Source organism: Musa acuminata, chromosome BXJ1-9 (assembly GCF_036884655.1).
Source record: "Musa acuminata AAA Group cultivar baxijiao chromosome BXJ1-9, Cavendish_Baxijiao_AAA, whole genome shotgun sequence".
Taxonomy (NCBI): Eukaryota; Viridiplantae; Streptophyta; class Magnoliopsida; order Zingiberales; family Musaceae; genus Musa; species Musa acuminata.
The window spans coordinates 12,584,922-12,601,806 of NC_088335.1; the positions used below are offsets into that span (position 1 = coordinate 12,584,922).

At 35.1% G+C, this 16,885-nt stretch overlaps 1 protein-coding gene across 4 annotated transcripts in view; it reads right to left on the reverse strand.

The window, feature by feature from the left end:
* The window catches only part of LOC135593286 (cleavage stimulation factor subunit 77-like), a 30,144-nt gene that overhangs the window by 1,947 nt on the left and 11,312 nt on the right, over positions 1–16,885 (reverse strand). For 3 of the 4 annotated variants that reach the window (XM_065083192.1, XM_065083193.1, XM_065083194.1), the window contains exons 10-21: positions 15,808–15,871; positions 15,242–15,362; positions 12,272–12,330; positions 12,129–12,197; positions 11,886–12,026; positions 11,387–11,451; positions 10,816–10,912; positions 9,786–9,845; positions 7,452–7,604; positions 5,536–5,602; positions 5,341–5,451; positions 2,135–2,266 (exon numbers count right to left, since the gene is read on the reverse strand). In XM_065083192.1, the coding sequence (XP_064939264.1) occupies positions 2,135–2,266; positions 5,341–5,451; positions 5,536–5,602; positions 7,452–7,604; positions 9,786–9,845; positions 10,816–10,912; positions 11,387–11,451; positions 11,886–12,026; positions 12,129–12,197; positions 12,272–12,330; positions 15,242–15,362; positions 15,808–15,871 (1,139 nt within the window). Of the gene's footprint in view, positions 1–208; positions 400–2,134; positions 2,267–5,340; positions 5,452–5,535; positions 5,603–7,451; positions 7,605–9,785; positions 9,846–10,815; positions 10,913–11,386; positions 11,452–11,885; positions 12,027–12,128; positions 12,198–12,271; positions 12,331–15,241; positions 15,363–15,807; positions 15,872–16,885 lie in introns of all 4 variants that reach the window. The other variant, XR_010479495.1, reaches the window with a different exon arrangement.

Consider the following 16,885-nt stretch of genomic DNA (forward strand, 5'->3'; position numbering starts at 1 on the left):
TGATTGTTGCAAAAGCAAGATTGTGGATTCATGAACTTCAGCATCTTCATGATTACTTCAGGAAGAGCAATTTTGGGACTCTTTATCTCCTGGATAAGTTGATCTACAAAATTAATTCACATTGCTTTTCACATCAAGGTTTGCCATTTTAGATACCAAATACGTGCATGCCTTTGCTGATATACCAACACATTGTCACGAACTTAGCTGAAATTGCCTAAGTCGTGAGGCACCCTTGCGGTCAAGACGTGAACTTAGCTTGAGTTGTCTAAGTCGCGACACACCCTTACGCCAACTTCACGGACTTAGTTGAGATTGCTTAAGTCTTGAGGCGTCCTTGCGACATATGCGTCGACAAAGGTTCAGCCTAGTTGCAACCTCGTACAGGTCTCGAAGGACCTGTAAAACAAAAAGTTGATTAGATTGAAAACGAGTGACGAACAAGTCCCGACGTCTCGTAAAGAGGGAAGCTTTAAAAGCAATTCAGCAAGCACCTTGTGTGCACAGGAGAAAAGAGAGAGAGAGGAGGAAAACAAGGACTTTAGAAGGTAGAACGAACAATTACAAGTCCACAAACAACTGCTCACCGGGTGCCGGGCGCGAAGGCAAGTTCCCGTCAAGTCAACGTGCGAACTTGTGAAGATTTTTCAATGCCCGACAATATACCGAAACCCCATCCAACCCTATGCCACCTGGGGGGTTCCAGGGTGCTAGGATGGCTGACATTTCGTACGCTGCAGTGTGCTGAAAAAAACAGCCCGCGACACGCGAAAACAGAGCCATTTTGATGCTTTTTGGCCCGGCGCGGTGAGCGATCGCATTGTGCACTGCAACCTATTCGAACATGTATTTTTACAAGCAAAAACACACAAAACCAAGACAAAACAGACTGCCATATCTTTGTTCAAGCACGCAAAAGCGATGAACGGTTCGTTGAACGAAGTTGTTGCGAGTGCGCGACGACCGTTTGTGACAACATGGTACGATCGTATGTACTAGGTCCAAAAGAAAAGGTGGGAGAGATGGGGAAGAAGATGGGAGGAGGCGGCAGCGGCCATCAAGGAGAGGAATACTGCATGTAGCACCATGTGGATGGCCAGCTAGTGTTCATACAAAAACCCCAAAGGTTGTGTGGGCGGCAAGAACAGATAGAAGAGATAAATACATCTAGGAAAAATAGGGTAGTTTCAGTTGAATACAAAACAAGGAAAAACCATTTAAGATGGTCAAACATATATAAAGAATATTTATGCATTGGTTATTATTGTTGAGGTAACTTAGAATGTTGCTGAAAAGGAGAAACGGTCTAAGAAAATTTTATTCAAGGCATCAGAGACATTTGATAACTTTTTGTTTGACTAGTAATATTACCCTCAGTATTCCTTAATGACTTGACAAGTTCCATGTAGCTGACACTTAATAGTAGGGATCTTAGTGCTCGTGAACATTCCAAAATGCAGAAGATAACCTAAAGTTATTGTGACCCTTTAGTAGGAGGGATTCAATCCATTTCAATTCAATCAAATCATATTTCAGATGGATAATTTGTGAATATGAATTCCCAAACATATCTTTGACAGTATATATTTTAAGCCTGGCATGAGAAGGGTGTGAATGTGTAGGCATGTGTGTCAACATACGCATGAGAAGACCAGAACAAAAACAATGTTTTGAGCATCTCAAGTATCAACAACCATGAGAAAAGGGCTAAAATATATATAATATATTTGACTAATATTGTGGATAACAGAGTGAATGCAGCACACATAAAAAAAAAGTTTAAAACATTAACATCAAAAATTTCCCCACAATCTAGAACAAGAAATTGCTTCCTCTGGATATGCAGGATCATAATGCTTCAGGACATCTTAACATATAGTAATTATCAAATATATGATTTATTGGTGTGGAGATCCAATAATTCAGGGAAGACAGGACAAATACCCATTCCAAAGATTAATCATCCATAGCTGGAAGGTCATCGATTATTCAACCATGGTGGTGTCTCTACCAATGACACAGTGATCTTCATTGTTTGTAACAAAGCAGAATACAGCTAACTTGAAGAAAAAAATGACTTGATGTGTCAAACAAATAATCTAGATAAGCTGGTTAATTGATAAAGTAATGGTACCTTCAACAGCAGGCATGTTTGTGATGAAAGCCATTAAGGTCGGTGAAATTACTTTCAGGATGTCATCAAATGATTTTAGACCACTACCGACGAGACTTGAACCAGATGCAGATGTGGAAGCAGCTTCAGATCCTGTGGCATTTGAAAATGGAGCATGACATGCCTTTACAGAAATCACATGCTTCTGTCTGAATTGGAAATCCAACTATCATACTACATCTGCAAGGTACTTGATGTACAAATAGAAAAAGAAAACTGAAGTGTTACTTGTAGTGGAATAGTTACTTGGTCCTTCACTCCTACCCCACTTCAACAACAATATATAGATTCCTCGTGGTGTTTCATAATACTTTTACATCCTAGATCACCATTGTACATAATTTAGAACATCAAAATTGGAGATTAATTCTCATCAATCTCATGGTTCTCAAAACCAGCATTTAATACCTTTATTCATACACAAAATGGACCAATATTAAGAAAAAATTTTATAATATACCACAATGTTCTAAATACTGGGCATAGTATCTGGTACATTTTGATATGACAAGGGGAAGGCACATGGACTGGGTGATTACCCCAATATGGTTGGAAACAGGGCATACTAGACATTACACTATTCATGTATCCATCGAAACATGACAGATACTCAAATATGTGCTAGATGTATTAATTTTTAAAATAATTTTTAAAGCAGAACTGGTTGCAAAGAACTGTTTGCTGAAAACTGTAGATAACCTTTGCCTCTTTATCTCCGCTGCAGAAACAACCACCAGCGAAGCCCCCCACCACCATCCACAACCATCACTGCTATCTCAGCATCCGCCTCATCCAACTCATCATGTGCCTGCTCCTGTCACTACCCGTTCCTCATGTTGCTGTTGCCACCACCTCCTTCGACATACATCACTTCCCTCTGCAACTCTCTCTTCTCCTCCCGCTGCCTTCATCCTCTGCTCCTCTCTTGTTTCCTCCTCCCTTCTCTCGTTTCTCTTAGTCTGGGTTGTACTGACCCAAAGCGAGCGTTTGTATGTCAGTATTGCAAAGGTACCATTGGTCCAATAGCTAACCAATATCAGCACCGGACCAAGATTTTAAACCTTGATGTCACACAAACATAATCTTTTGCAATGTTCTATAATTAGCACATAACATGTGCTATTGTCATAGTGGATGAGAGTCTAAAGAGAATTAATTTTACACTTTGAGTTATCAAGGTAATTCTTATAAATTAAAGGCTTTAGATTAAGTCATATATGACATGCAATTTAGTAATGCTAAGAAGAGTCACCAGGATATAGTTAAAGTTAAATAGTCAAGAAGTTTCATTAAATAAAAAGCTTTAGTACGTTGGATCAATTGTTCAACGAGATGAAGAGATAAGAAAGCTGAACAATTAATCAAAGACAGTTGTTAAATCAGCAATGCTTTATGAATCCAAATGTCGCTCAGTTAAAAAATCATATACAAAGTGTCTACATCGTTGAGATGAGAATGTTGAGGTGGAGTGTAAAGTTATTAGGAAAGATAGGAAAAAAATATTTTTACCCATGAACAATTAGGTATCACTTTGATGAAAGATAAAATGAGGAAAAAACGTTTAAGATGACATAGACATGTACTAAAAAAATTCATATATGTTAAAAGGGGTAAAATGATTATTGTTAGTTGTACAAGGACAGATGGAGAAAGACCTAAAAAACTCTTAATTTAAATAATGATTTAAATATTCTTAATTTAACTAAGATATGTCTTTTTATAAATCTCAATGGTGACAAGAAATCTATGTAGTTGACCCCAAATAATTGAGACTTTATGACTTTGTTATTGCTGTATAAATTAGCACATAGCATGTTCATTACAACTTGGTGAAGTATAACTAGAATGTTAATTTTTTCATTCCAAGTATATTGCCAGAAAGAATTCAAAATTTAAACTTTAGTTAACAAAACCAAGGTGATAGTTGGCTGTTGATTTAGTAGGAATATTTTCCATTCCTCTTGTAGTTGTGGGAGCCAAAGCCCTGTAAAGGTTAGTCTCTTCAAGAGTGGTATCCACTAATACATACGATCAAAAAGCAAACAAACGAAGGTGCTTAATGCAAAGCTTGCGGAGTTAGAATATAGATGGGATTGGCTGAAAAGTAATTAAGAACAAAAACCATATGACTCAAAAGATAAATAAAATTTAAAAAAGATATGAAAGTTGCCCTTTTATAAAATTATTTTATAACATAAAGAAATACATAAAAAATATAAATATAAGAAGGGATGGAAGTTTCTATACAAAAGGTTTATTCTTACATGTTTTATAAAATTTATGGAAATATTTCCTTCAACAACAAGTTAATCTCTTATTAAGAATAATTTTATGTATACAAATAAACATATAACACATATACTTGTTTTTATAAGTATTTAATGCTTGATAATTTACTAAAGATGAGTTCTGTATAACAATTTACTAGGATAATGGATACCAATAAATCAGACATACATAAGTAATATAAAACTATTTCTGTTATATTGTTTTCTTAATTTATATTATGGTCCACTATCTTCAATTAATTGCTATACATATTGCATAAGTGAATTTTTTATATACCAATTTATCCTTCAGCATTTATCCAAACATCAGCTTGTGTGGGACTGGATGAGCAACAAGAATCATGATTGACTGAGCTGGGCAAAAAAGTCAGGGTAGATTTTGGACATAATGTTATCTTATTATACATTTCTTTTATAAAAGAAACTCAATGACATTTTGAGCCTTGCCTACTTAATAGTTCCAAACTCTTCCAGTGCATATCCTCTTCCTGCTCTTTTGGTCATTTTTGACAATTTTAATGGTGATTTCATGGTTTAGCCAAGATACAGGCAGAAATCAGGACAGCTGCTGCGGGCACTGACTCAGATTGGTTGATCCAGCTTAACAGTGGTCAGAGAAGCTCAAGGCAAACCCCAACAAGCAATGACTCCATAGACTCATTTATCTCACCAATCTTCTTGCAAAGATAAGCCCTAGTTTGCTATGCCTTTTGTGAGGGTTAGAACATATTGACAAAGGACTTAAAGATGAAGAAGTTGGTAACAACAAGGTGTGAAAAAAGAAATCCATATTTATATGGGAATCATTGGATGCCCAATTCAACTACATAGATTTGCACCCTTTCTGTTAAAAAAACTGTCAATATCAAAGACTTTTACCTAAAGTTTGCCTTGGATCATATATAACCATTCTAGCAGTATCCGGATAAACAACCTTTGCAGAAGGCGGCAAAACCTTGGAATTTGTTGTTAATCCAACAGAACCTTTCTCTGCACCATAACATAATGATAATTTTATAATTATCAAATTATTATGAATGGGAACTTTTTTGCAGAATGACAAATAATTGATACCGGTGATATTAGCTCCATGTAGTAGATTTGACTTGTCAACCCTTCTGTTGATGTTTTTTACAAGCCACTGAAAGTAACATGAAATTGTTAAAGAAACATCACACTGTTGGCACGATAAAGGGCACACAAAAATAAATAGAAGAAAAACCTACTAAGATTAATTTGAAAAGAATCATTATGTAAAAAGCACTTAAAAGTTAAAACTATGCTTAAATAAACCTCTTACACATTCTTCCTAGCAAGGAAAAACAAGAAATTTGCTTCTCAACTAATGCATAAATATTTAACTGTCATGTATCTCACATCAAATCGACTAAATTGAGAATATGGATGTATTATTTGTCAGTAGAAACATTCACTACATTCTGTAATAATCTGTCAACAGAAAGTCATAAGTTCACAATATTATCACATCAAGAAATAATTTAATTTCATACTTCTTCTACATAATAGAAAATATAGCATTGCACATGTTGTAAAACCAATCATGCTTTATTGATAAAAAACATTGGATAGATAAGAAATAACATATTCCAAAAGTTACTGTAGCCAAAATGAGAATGCTATGATGGATGTTTGCAGTTACTAAAAAAGATAAGTAAAAGATAATTTCATTTGTGAAGAATTAGGCTTAGCCCCTATAACTAATAAAGTGAGAAAAAATAATATAAAATAGCATGAACATAATGAAAGAAGATAAATAGACATTGTGGTAAGACAAGTTGACTATAATTAGTGGCATGAGGAGAGAGCGTGAGATTTAAGAAGGCTTAATAAGAACAACAGAAGGATAATTGAATGCCCTTGATTTCATTGGCATATTGCTTAACGTCAACAGTGGAAAGGTTGTCTGTAGGCAATCTCAGATATTTGGTACATTATCGTTTTTTCTTTCTTGTTGTACTGCTTGTACAAACTACATTCAAGGAATCGAGCAAAACCAAGACTCCAGCCCTATGTAACCAAGGTCATCTACTAAGATACTTCTGATATTTAGCTCAATTAGCGGCAAATCCTAGGATCATCATGGATACATAAGCTTTCTCTTGGTATTTCACCAAGTTCTTTTTGGTCATCTCCCTATCATGACACCTCTAATTTGAACTGAATCCCATTAGTCAAGGCACTTGAAGTTAAATAATTGGGTGTTTGAGAAATCTTTAACAATTTCCTCTCTAATTCTCAACCGGTTTTGCATCCAAGGATCTTGGAGGAAATAAACAATGGTAAATCATGTGGATAAGTTCATTAATCAAAGGATTTTATTATCTGTATCCTTTTGATATACAAATAAGCTCCAAGTCTCTATAATGATGCATTTCATATTTTGAATAGTTACACTCTACTACCTAAATACATAAAAAGGTTTGCATTAATGAAATGAAAATGTTGAGATGGATGTATAGAGTATTTTCATTTGTAAACAAAGAGGTGTAACTTAGATACAAGATAAAATGTGGGCTAATGGTTTAACATGGTATACACAAGTGTTAACGAGATAAATAGATGACGTAGTTAGAAGAATTGAAACAATTACTAAAAGTGGTACAAGGAGAAGGAGAGGGTATAAAAAGATTTCATTGGAGACTATAAATAAATATTTAAATGCCCTTCGTTTAACCAAGAATGTGGCTTTTTACATAGCTCATGGGTAAAATATTGATGTAGCCGACACCAAATAATTGGAATATTTACAGCTTTGTTGTTATACATTATGCTACCTAAATTTAGCAAAAAATGAAATAAAGTGACTGAAAATATAAAAAGATAATAATCAAAAGATTCCAATTTCAATAAAAAATGACGATATATTTTGGTATATAGATGTGATTTTTAAGAATCTTAAAGCAGAACACAATGCTTGCTGACTACATAATGCATAATTGTTATACAAGTAAAACCAACAAAATGATTACCTCCTGTCTTGCCAAATGATCCAGATCTTTTGGCGAACATGGCCAAAGATCCATGAAGCTATAACGTGAGATGACATCATATAAAGTATTCTCCAATACTGTGGAACCTTCCTCAACTGATCTAGTTAAAGCCTCCTTCTTTCTTTGTTCAACCTGTATTAACAGAACAAGTCACAAAGCCTAAATCCACAAATTTTAATTACAGGAAGGTAAAATATCCTACTCAAGCCAAATATAGAGTGATGGTTGAGCAATTGCTCTCTCTGCTAACTCATATATTGATGAAGCTCCAGATCTATGAAATGAGAGCTGAATCGAGCTTCTAGATGAAAAAGACACCAGAAAAAAAATCAAAGAGAAATATTATAGCCCTTAAGTAAACAATAAATCTAATAACAAGAATACAGTTTAATATACCAAGATTTATTCACAGATGGACATTTTTGGTTCATGTTTTCTATATTCTAAGTTCTTTGGGTCAGATCTAGCAAACTCCCTTCTATTCAGATCCCTTGCATCTAGGGAACCTATGAATGTTGCAAGAGTGAAATTAAAAATACCGGACACAAAAGCACAGTAAGCAAAAAAACTGTCTTTGACCTTAATGGAAAAAGCACCTGAGTTCTTGATGCATTTTCAGAATATCATCTCCCAGGTTCAGTAAAGCAGACACTAGTTATATTCATCAATAACTAACACTAAGAGACCAAAAGCTTTAATTTGAGTACTTGCCAATGTAGATACATACACAAAATTCCAAACAAACACACTAATGTGAGGAAATACATATATTATAAATTGACTTTTGTGTGTGGTTAAATATAAATTTAACTCAAGCAAAAAATTTACAAATTAGACTAAATTTTGTTGGAACACAACATTATTCATACTCAATTTCAAGAAATTAAACATTTTTTATAAAATTGTTTTATGAAATAATGATTGTAATCTAAAAAACCTCTAAAGTATTTCCTAATCGGCTTCTGCTATAGAATTATCAGTAACAATGTGCAACAATTTTTACTATGTTTTAAGTCCTCAGAGGATACCTACTGTGCGCAAAGAAATAGTTATAAATAAGACTGGAAACATTATAGTGAATGCATTTCTGCTTTATTTTATATGCTTCTCCATATTTTTGCAAAAATTCATACATCATCTTTAAAACCAACACTGGAGCTCAAAACAAAGTTGATGTGCTTCATGTATGACAAGTATACCATGATATAGCCCAACTAGACCCAGTAAGACTTGACCTAAACCTTCTATTGGCTCTTACAAATGCAATCAGATTGAATTTCAAGCTAGCTGACCCTAATGTTCCTAATGCTATCACAGAATCAATCTATTCTTCTCTAACTTAATCAAGATGCAGAAGCCCCATTTATCCAGAAACTCTTTGGCATCCTCCGAATTTACTATACACTTCTGGAATCAATTAAACGTGTCTCTCTTGGAATTTTGGCTGGTGCTTATTCATCAAATAGGCCTTCTAGGATTCCAACCCTCATGATCCAAGCTAGCCCAAATTATGATTATTCCATATTCTTAGTACCCAATAAGGGCCCACCTAACTGAAATCAACTGCTTTAATCCTCCATCAGCCTCATTAATAATTAACAAGAATCAGCTATAACATCGGTTGACCATTCTCGTGTCCAATTGCATCAAGTCAAAATTTCCACCCTAAGTTTGGTAAAAACTAATTACAATTAATCAATCACAATTGTTAATTTCATCATGCCATTGCAGCTATAACATCAGTTGACCATTCTCATGTCCAATTGCATCGAGTCAAAATTTCCACCCTAAGTTTGGAAAATTAATTACAAATAATCAATCACAATTGTTAATTTCATCATGCCATTGGCATGCAAAAGAACAAAAATTAAGAAGAGCTAAATTGTTTATGCAGTGCACTAAGTGAAACATAATATTTTGAAGAAAATACATAAAACAAAGGTCTACTGAGCTTTACTAGACATTTTGTCACTTGCAACTTAAAACACAATACCCTAGTCATTTACTAGAAAGAAGATGCTCTAAACAATTATGGAATTCTTCACAGCTCTATGATCCATCAGCTTCTAGTATCAGGATCGAGAATACATTGTTACCTAACCTTATGCATAATTGTCATGTCACTCAATATTAGGGAACAAAGCTGGAAACTTCATCAAGAAAGAACTTAAGGTGCATATAGAGTTATCAGTTATCATGTTCTACTTGCAGGAAAATGCATTGACTATTTTCAAAATGCCCGATGCAATCAATTCAATTCATATTGGAATACGAGTATTGCTTAATAAGAAATTGTAAAAAACGAAGCCATGCCTTCAACATGCTGGTCAGATCTCCATATGTTTGCTCAAATTGACAAAATCGTATCCATATCTGCACGAGGAGTTTACATGAGAACTAGTACAATTAATTGTATCAAGCAAATGATAAAGAGGACCAGATCCAGTAAAACACTGAGAAATTAACAAAGCATAGTGATTGAAAGGTTTATGTCTAGTCCAATTGCTGGTGACTTTATTATGGAAAATCTTACTCAGCTCAGTTTTTTTTATGATAAGAACAATTAGTTGTCCAATCCAGTGAAAAGACTCCTTTTCAGAATTAACTCAAGCATTGAGACTGTAGTGAAAAAGATTTATGGATAAATAATAATTTTAAATAATTAATGATAACTAATAAGTAGTTATTGTTACTTCATTTCTGAAGAAGGTAAAATTTAGAAGCAAGTTTGATTACAACTTGGGTTAGCGAACATACTATTTACTACCATTGTTCCAGGGATCAGTTTCTTATGGCATTATAATTCAGGTACATAAATTTAGTCCACAGAACAGCCAAGAAAAAAGAATACTCCATAGAGACAGATACTTGTATGATGAAACTAGGACCCTTTTGGGATTGAGAATTGTAAAAGAGTACATGAGACTGCACGTGTGTACTTTCTTGAAAACCAAATAAAAATTTTCAGCCACAGCTCTGCTGAGAGAAAATTAAGAATGTCTAATATGCAGCTTGAATGTTCAGGTTGGATACCAAAACAGGACCGATCCAAATCTAGGCCAACCAGCTAATGGGTCAAGATTGCGCAAACCATGACCCTGAACACACTTATGGCTTGGATAAAAATAAGTCTACTTGAACTGGTGGAATCAGTCAGACACAGGGCAACTAAATAAAGATCCTAGCTGCCAAACATCAACACTCTCATGCTAGTTGCAATCATATTGTCCGTTAGAACATCAACACCACCAAATATAATCAGCCATACAACATTTCAGGGTGCTATCAAAGTGCACAAAGATGAGACTCATTTGATAAATCTTGAAAGTAAAAACCTGAATACCTCCACAGACTTCTCTGGAGGAAGTGAACTCAAAGCCCGCTCAAATAGAGCACGTACATTTCTATCATCATTTAAACGACATAAAAAATCCGCATATCTGCAAGAAAACATCACACTTTTAGAATTCTCTAATGCAATTACTGAAGTGTGTAAGGCTGCAAAAAGGCACTACTTTCTATTTTCATATGTAAATCAAATTTCATGGTGACATAAAAGTACTAATATTGATGTTTGTTTCAGCAGAAACAAGAAAGGCCTTACTTGCTAGTATTTTGCAATGAAAAAAAGGAAGATAATTCTTTTAGCACAAAGAGAATATCTAACCTGGAGTTTCATTAAAATAAAGTTCTTTATTGATAACAACACTCGTGAAAAGCAAACACAAGAGAAAGTGAGAAACTAAGATCCCCAGTAACAACTGTTCTCCTAGGGTTTTTCTAGGGACACACTGGGTGGTCAGATATAAACAGTTCAAAAAGTATTATTAACATTTTACAAGCCCTTGGAGGAGAAAGAATAAATAAATAACAACTTTTGCATTTACCATGAACGAAGAAATGGAAGAACTTACTCAAGAATGTAACCAGGTTCATTCATGAATTTCTTTAATCCAGCTTCAAAGATGTTGTGTGCAGCCTACAAAATACAGACTTATTAAGATAACAGAAGAACTATCACATACAAATAGTTGGAATCTGATGTTGTGGCTCTTTGTTGTGCAGAAGGGAGGAAAGGTTTCATGTAGTTTGTACTAAATCTATTGAATCTATTTGCGCCAGAAGATTATAAAGTTTTAGGAAAAATATTATTATCTAATACACCCACACAAGCTTTTACGTCTTGCCTGTCAAATTTCCTTTTTATAGAATAACAACTAATCGTCGTTAATCAATCAAGATAGCACATGGTAACCTAACAATTGGCCAGCATTAATAAGTTATGCTCATAACTGAACTAAACAAAAATGCAGTTGTTTCAATAACTCCATGATTTAATGTAAGGTGTAAAATCCACAGCTTGGAAGCACTACAAAATGATATGAAAACCAAAATCATTTGTCTATCATAAACCTTTGGGTCCTTGTCGACACAAAAGACCATCGTAGCATAAGCAACAAAGACATGATATGTACAGCTTGGTGATTTTCTAGCATCCAAGAAGTACTTCCGAGCTGCTTCAACACCTTCGGTTCTCCTTAAGAATCGAATAAACTGCATCAGAAACAGGAAAAATCAAGTTGAAAATGCACATGGAATATCATTAGTGGACTTATGTAATACAAGCAAAAAAAAGGAGAAATGAGGATACTTCACCTGAATGTGAGCTAGAGACATTGAATTAGAACTGCTAGCAAGAAGACTCTCATATATTTTCTTGGCAGGCTGCATGGAAAGAATACAGTCTTCAATGAACTGTAAAACTGGTGAGAAACAATTAAATAGGACTATATCCTGACCTGCATTGCACCCCGAGATTCTTCTATTTCCGCATATGCATATTTCAGTAACTCAGAATCTAGAAAAACATAAATTAAACCATGTGTATGTCCTCAATATAAAGCATAAAATCATCTTTATAAACCAGTGTTTCTAGTATAATTCATGTAAAGGCTATAGCTTTCAGCAAATAAACAAATTTGAAAACAAAATACTTACAAATCCAAAATTCTTAAACAAGTTCTCAAATCAATATCAATCTGCATAACTTGATAGCCCTAAAGGCAGAAATGACATAAAGTACAACCAATACACATGACAGAAATGGTTACTATAAACAAGTTACTAGAGTTACCAGCAACAGATGATCTAAAAAAATAATTGAACATTTAACCATTACCAAGGCCTAAACATACAAAATTAAGCAATTGGCCTTATTCTTTAGTTTTGGTTCGGAAGGTATAGATGCTTGGCACCTAACGTTCTTGAACCATTTAACTCAGAAGAGTTGCTCATATTCAAGGTTAGATAAATCAATGAAATATAAAAAATTATTAACTCAAATTAAATATTGAACTTACATTTACTAGAATGTTCTATGGACCTTGTCAAGGGGTGATAATATGGCCAAGGAACCCAAAACCAACAGTACCACGTAATAAGGTCTGGTTTTTACTGCTCTGACAAGGAACTGATATGCAGACCAAGTGATATTGCCCAGAATGTCCTGAAACCAAGAATACCGTTCTTTGCCCGTTGCAGCCGTCTTACCCGGCAATAAGCATACTACCCAATTTCATGATTCAAAAAAGTTGCATTAAGCCCCTTTCAAAGCCCTACCCTAATTTATTTACTCCTCTCTCAATTTCAACCCATTCTTTCCCCAATTTTTCACCAAGCACTCTCAATCTGACACGAGAGTGTCTAATTTGCTACAATCTATTCATATGGATCATGCTGATAATATAATATTTTTTTCAGCCAATAATATTGTCACATAATCAGCATATTTCCCTGCACAAAGGAATACATTAATGGAGTTGGTTGGCAGTTGTAAAGCTATATCATGGTGCTTTTCTTCATGGCTAAGGAATACATTAATGGAGTTGGTTGGCAGCTGTAAAGCACTTAATTTCGAAATTCCCTATGCATGAGGGGTTGTTTCATGCACTAGTATTTATTTTGGGGTTTAGGACTTAGAAATGACTTTTTTAGAAAACTGAGGATATTGGTAGAAGCTCTCTTGGAGTGCTCTTTGAACTCTGTATCTCTTGGATGTGTCCTTGAGTGGTGAGTCTTTTGCTTTCAGTTCTGTATCCTTGTTTATTTTCACTAGGGTGGTGATCTTTCTGTATCCCTTTTGATTTTAAACTTGGTGGTGAGCTATTTTTCGTTTTACCGAAGTTTCTTCAAGAGTTCGTTCCTTGCCTTCTGTGACATTTTCTATCTGAACAACTTCTATTGGTGTTCTTCCGAAATCTATTCTGCATTTTTACCCTCCCCGGTACCACAATCTGACTCTCCAAACTTGATTTCCCTCAAATTCGAAGCTAGTCTCAAACAATTGAAGGTTCATTCTCAAGAAATCCTCTTATTTCTCACTGATAACAGGTAAATCCAAACCTCGAATTTGAAATTAATCACTTTCTCTTGAATGAAGTTGTATTTTCACAATTATTTCATTTTGAAGTCATGATTACATGGATTTAAACATATATTTTAGTTTTTTCTTGTCAAGTTCAAGGGTGAACTCGGACACAATTCTAATGGATCTGGCCTAGATTTGCACCAACCTAGCCGAGATCCTCACTAATCAAGCCTAGATATTCGTAAATTCAGGATGAATCCATGTAGATCTGGCCTAACTCTGGGTGGACCCAACCTAGATCCATATGCACCGAAGTAGATCTGTGCAAATTTAAATTAGATCTATGTAAATCAACCTAAATCTATTTGAATCTACCTAGATTTGCATGGATCCAAATTGCAATACCTAATGCATTATTTCTTGCAAGAACAATATTAATGTACATATTGACCCAAATAGTTATTGTTCTGTGCACTCTCAAATGGTGCCAAAAGATAATGCATCTACAGAGCTGCCATGTTGGTTTGCTTCATTTTCAGATGTACAAAACCAAAAAGTTATTGCACTTGAGCTTTGAATGCAAAAATTAAACGTAGTTGTTATTCTTATGATTTTGAGGTAGAAACATTAATGTGGAACTTCTATTAAATGTAATCCTTACAACAACAGCGATAACAATAAACAAACAATAATGTCCCAAGTTAATAAGCAATAAAAGATATTTGTTTGTTCCTGATCGAACCACAGATATCATCTCACAAAGAGCTCAATAGAGGGAAAAGGTTTGTAGCTAACTCCAAATAGTTAGGTTAGTAAAAGTTATTATTGCTGAAGTATATGGCTCCACAAGTTTCCATGACTATGCCCAATGGACCCTTGTCAAATGACACTGTATCATATATCTTATATTATTTACTATGTGCACTATCATCTTTTGTGAGCATTTAGGTGCTTATACAGTGCCCTAAATTCTATATTTAAAATCACAATGCCAAAATGAAGGATTTAAAGATCGACCCAGTATTGGTTTCAATAACCTTTTGGGCCAGTGTGGTAAGGTGTAGTGACCAGAACCACCCAGTACCTCTAATAAATAGAAAAGTAGTAAATATGAACCGATACTGAGGTATATTCTTTGTACCATCTGAACGGTATATGAAACCTTGGCTAAAAATGTGAAAGATAACCTCCTCAAAAAGCTTACTAAATTATCAAAGGCATAAAAATGATATCTACAAAGAAGAAAAACTAATTAATTGGTATTTCCCACATCTATGAGCTCTTAGGAAAATGCAAAGAAAAAAAGGCGTTAGTAATAAGTATGTATCTGTTTTGACAGGTGACAGAAATATGCAACTGGATCGCACTAACTGCTAAGCAGAGAAAGATAGTAATAGATTACCAGGAACAGCCTTCAAAGCCCGCTGAAAAATTTTAATTGCAGAATCCACAGAACCACTATTTGCATGCCATGTAGCATAATCATACCACAGATCAGGATAATGATAGAGATACATGAGACTCTGGATATTAGTAAAAGATATTTAGATATAATTCATGAGACTATAAAAAAAAATTCCTAGAACTATGGAAGAACATATATTAAAGTGTATCCAAAAAACACTAAGAATGGATAACTTAGAAGATATCATAATTACAAGCTGATATGCTAAATAAGAGTTCATAATTACATAATAACATTACAATAAACTGAATCCTTTATCTTATTTCATATACTTAAACACCGAATATGATCAAGGAAAAGAGAAACAACATATACTCAACTCTTGCAAATGTATTGCATCTGCTAACAGAGCCAACTAGCCAGGTGTGCCCAGCATGCCACAAGGGTACCAGCACAAGGCACAATGCATGTAAAACCAACCATCTATTTGGTTTTTGGAATGTTACTATTATGGGCACACCTCTGTTCCATCACTGAAAAATGAAACCCTTACTCTAGAGTACCTGCTCATACGTGAAGGTAATCCGTCTATTGGCAGATGCAGTGTCGATCCTTTGTGGGTTCCCTCTGGACAACAACCAACAGAGAATTAGTTGGAAGAGTATAATGCACTTGCCCAAGATCTATATTAATATACATGGAGAATGCTCTCTGTCAGGAACCTAAGGTAACAGGAAAACATTGTGTTTGCTTTCAATTCGACAAGAACAGGAATCGAAAAGAGCACTATTCAGAAGCTAAATAAGAAACTACCATATTTCAAGAGCTCCTTTAACCCTCTACGTAAGGAATCTGGAACTACAGTACCAATTAACTGTAGTTTGATAAGGCAAGATACTGGAAGTGTTAGTGTATATTGGATACCAAGCTACATGCCATACTGGAAGTTTATTGGTGTGCTACCGCATGTTAGGATCGGAGCGGCACTAAGAGGGGGGGTGAATTAGTGCAGCGGATTAAAACTTCGGTTTCGGAAAAATCTTTCGCACGATAACAAACAATATCAATGAGAACCGATTCGGAAGCTTGATAACTTAGAGACGTATAGAAGCGTAATGACTAAGTAACGAAATTTGCAGTATGTAAGTGGCAAGAATATGATGCAAACCAGATAACGCAGCAGTTTTTAAAGTGGTTCGGTCAAAATGACCTACATCCACTTGCGAAGCCTTCTTCGAAGAGGCTCCCAACTTCCACTAGCAAATCTCTTGTAGGGGAAGGACTAATACCCCTCTTACAACCTTTACAAGTGGTTCACACTCTTACAATTCTTTTCAACAAGATGGGAGGAGGTGAACACTTAAGCAATATGAAAAGCAAGACTTGCTAAGACTATTCTAAAGCTCTTAACCCAAACTATTGCTTTTCAAAAAGGTGTTTTCTCAGCTGAGAATTGAGGGGTATTTATAGGCCCCAAGAGGATTCAAAATTTGGGCTCCAATTTTGAATTCCTTTTGGGTTTCCGAGACTGGCGGTGCCACCGCCTGGTCTCGGGTGCTGGGCGGTGCCACCGCCTAGTCTGGCGGTGCTACCGCCTGTTGGTGGCTGTGCCACCGCCTGGTCTTGGGTGCTGGGTGGTGC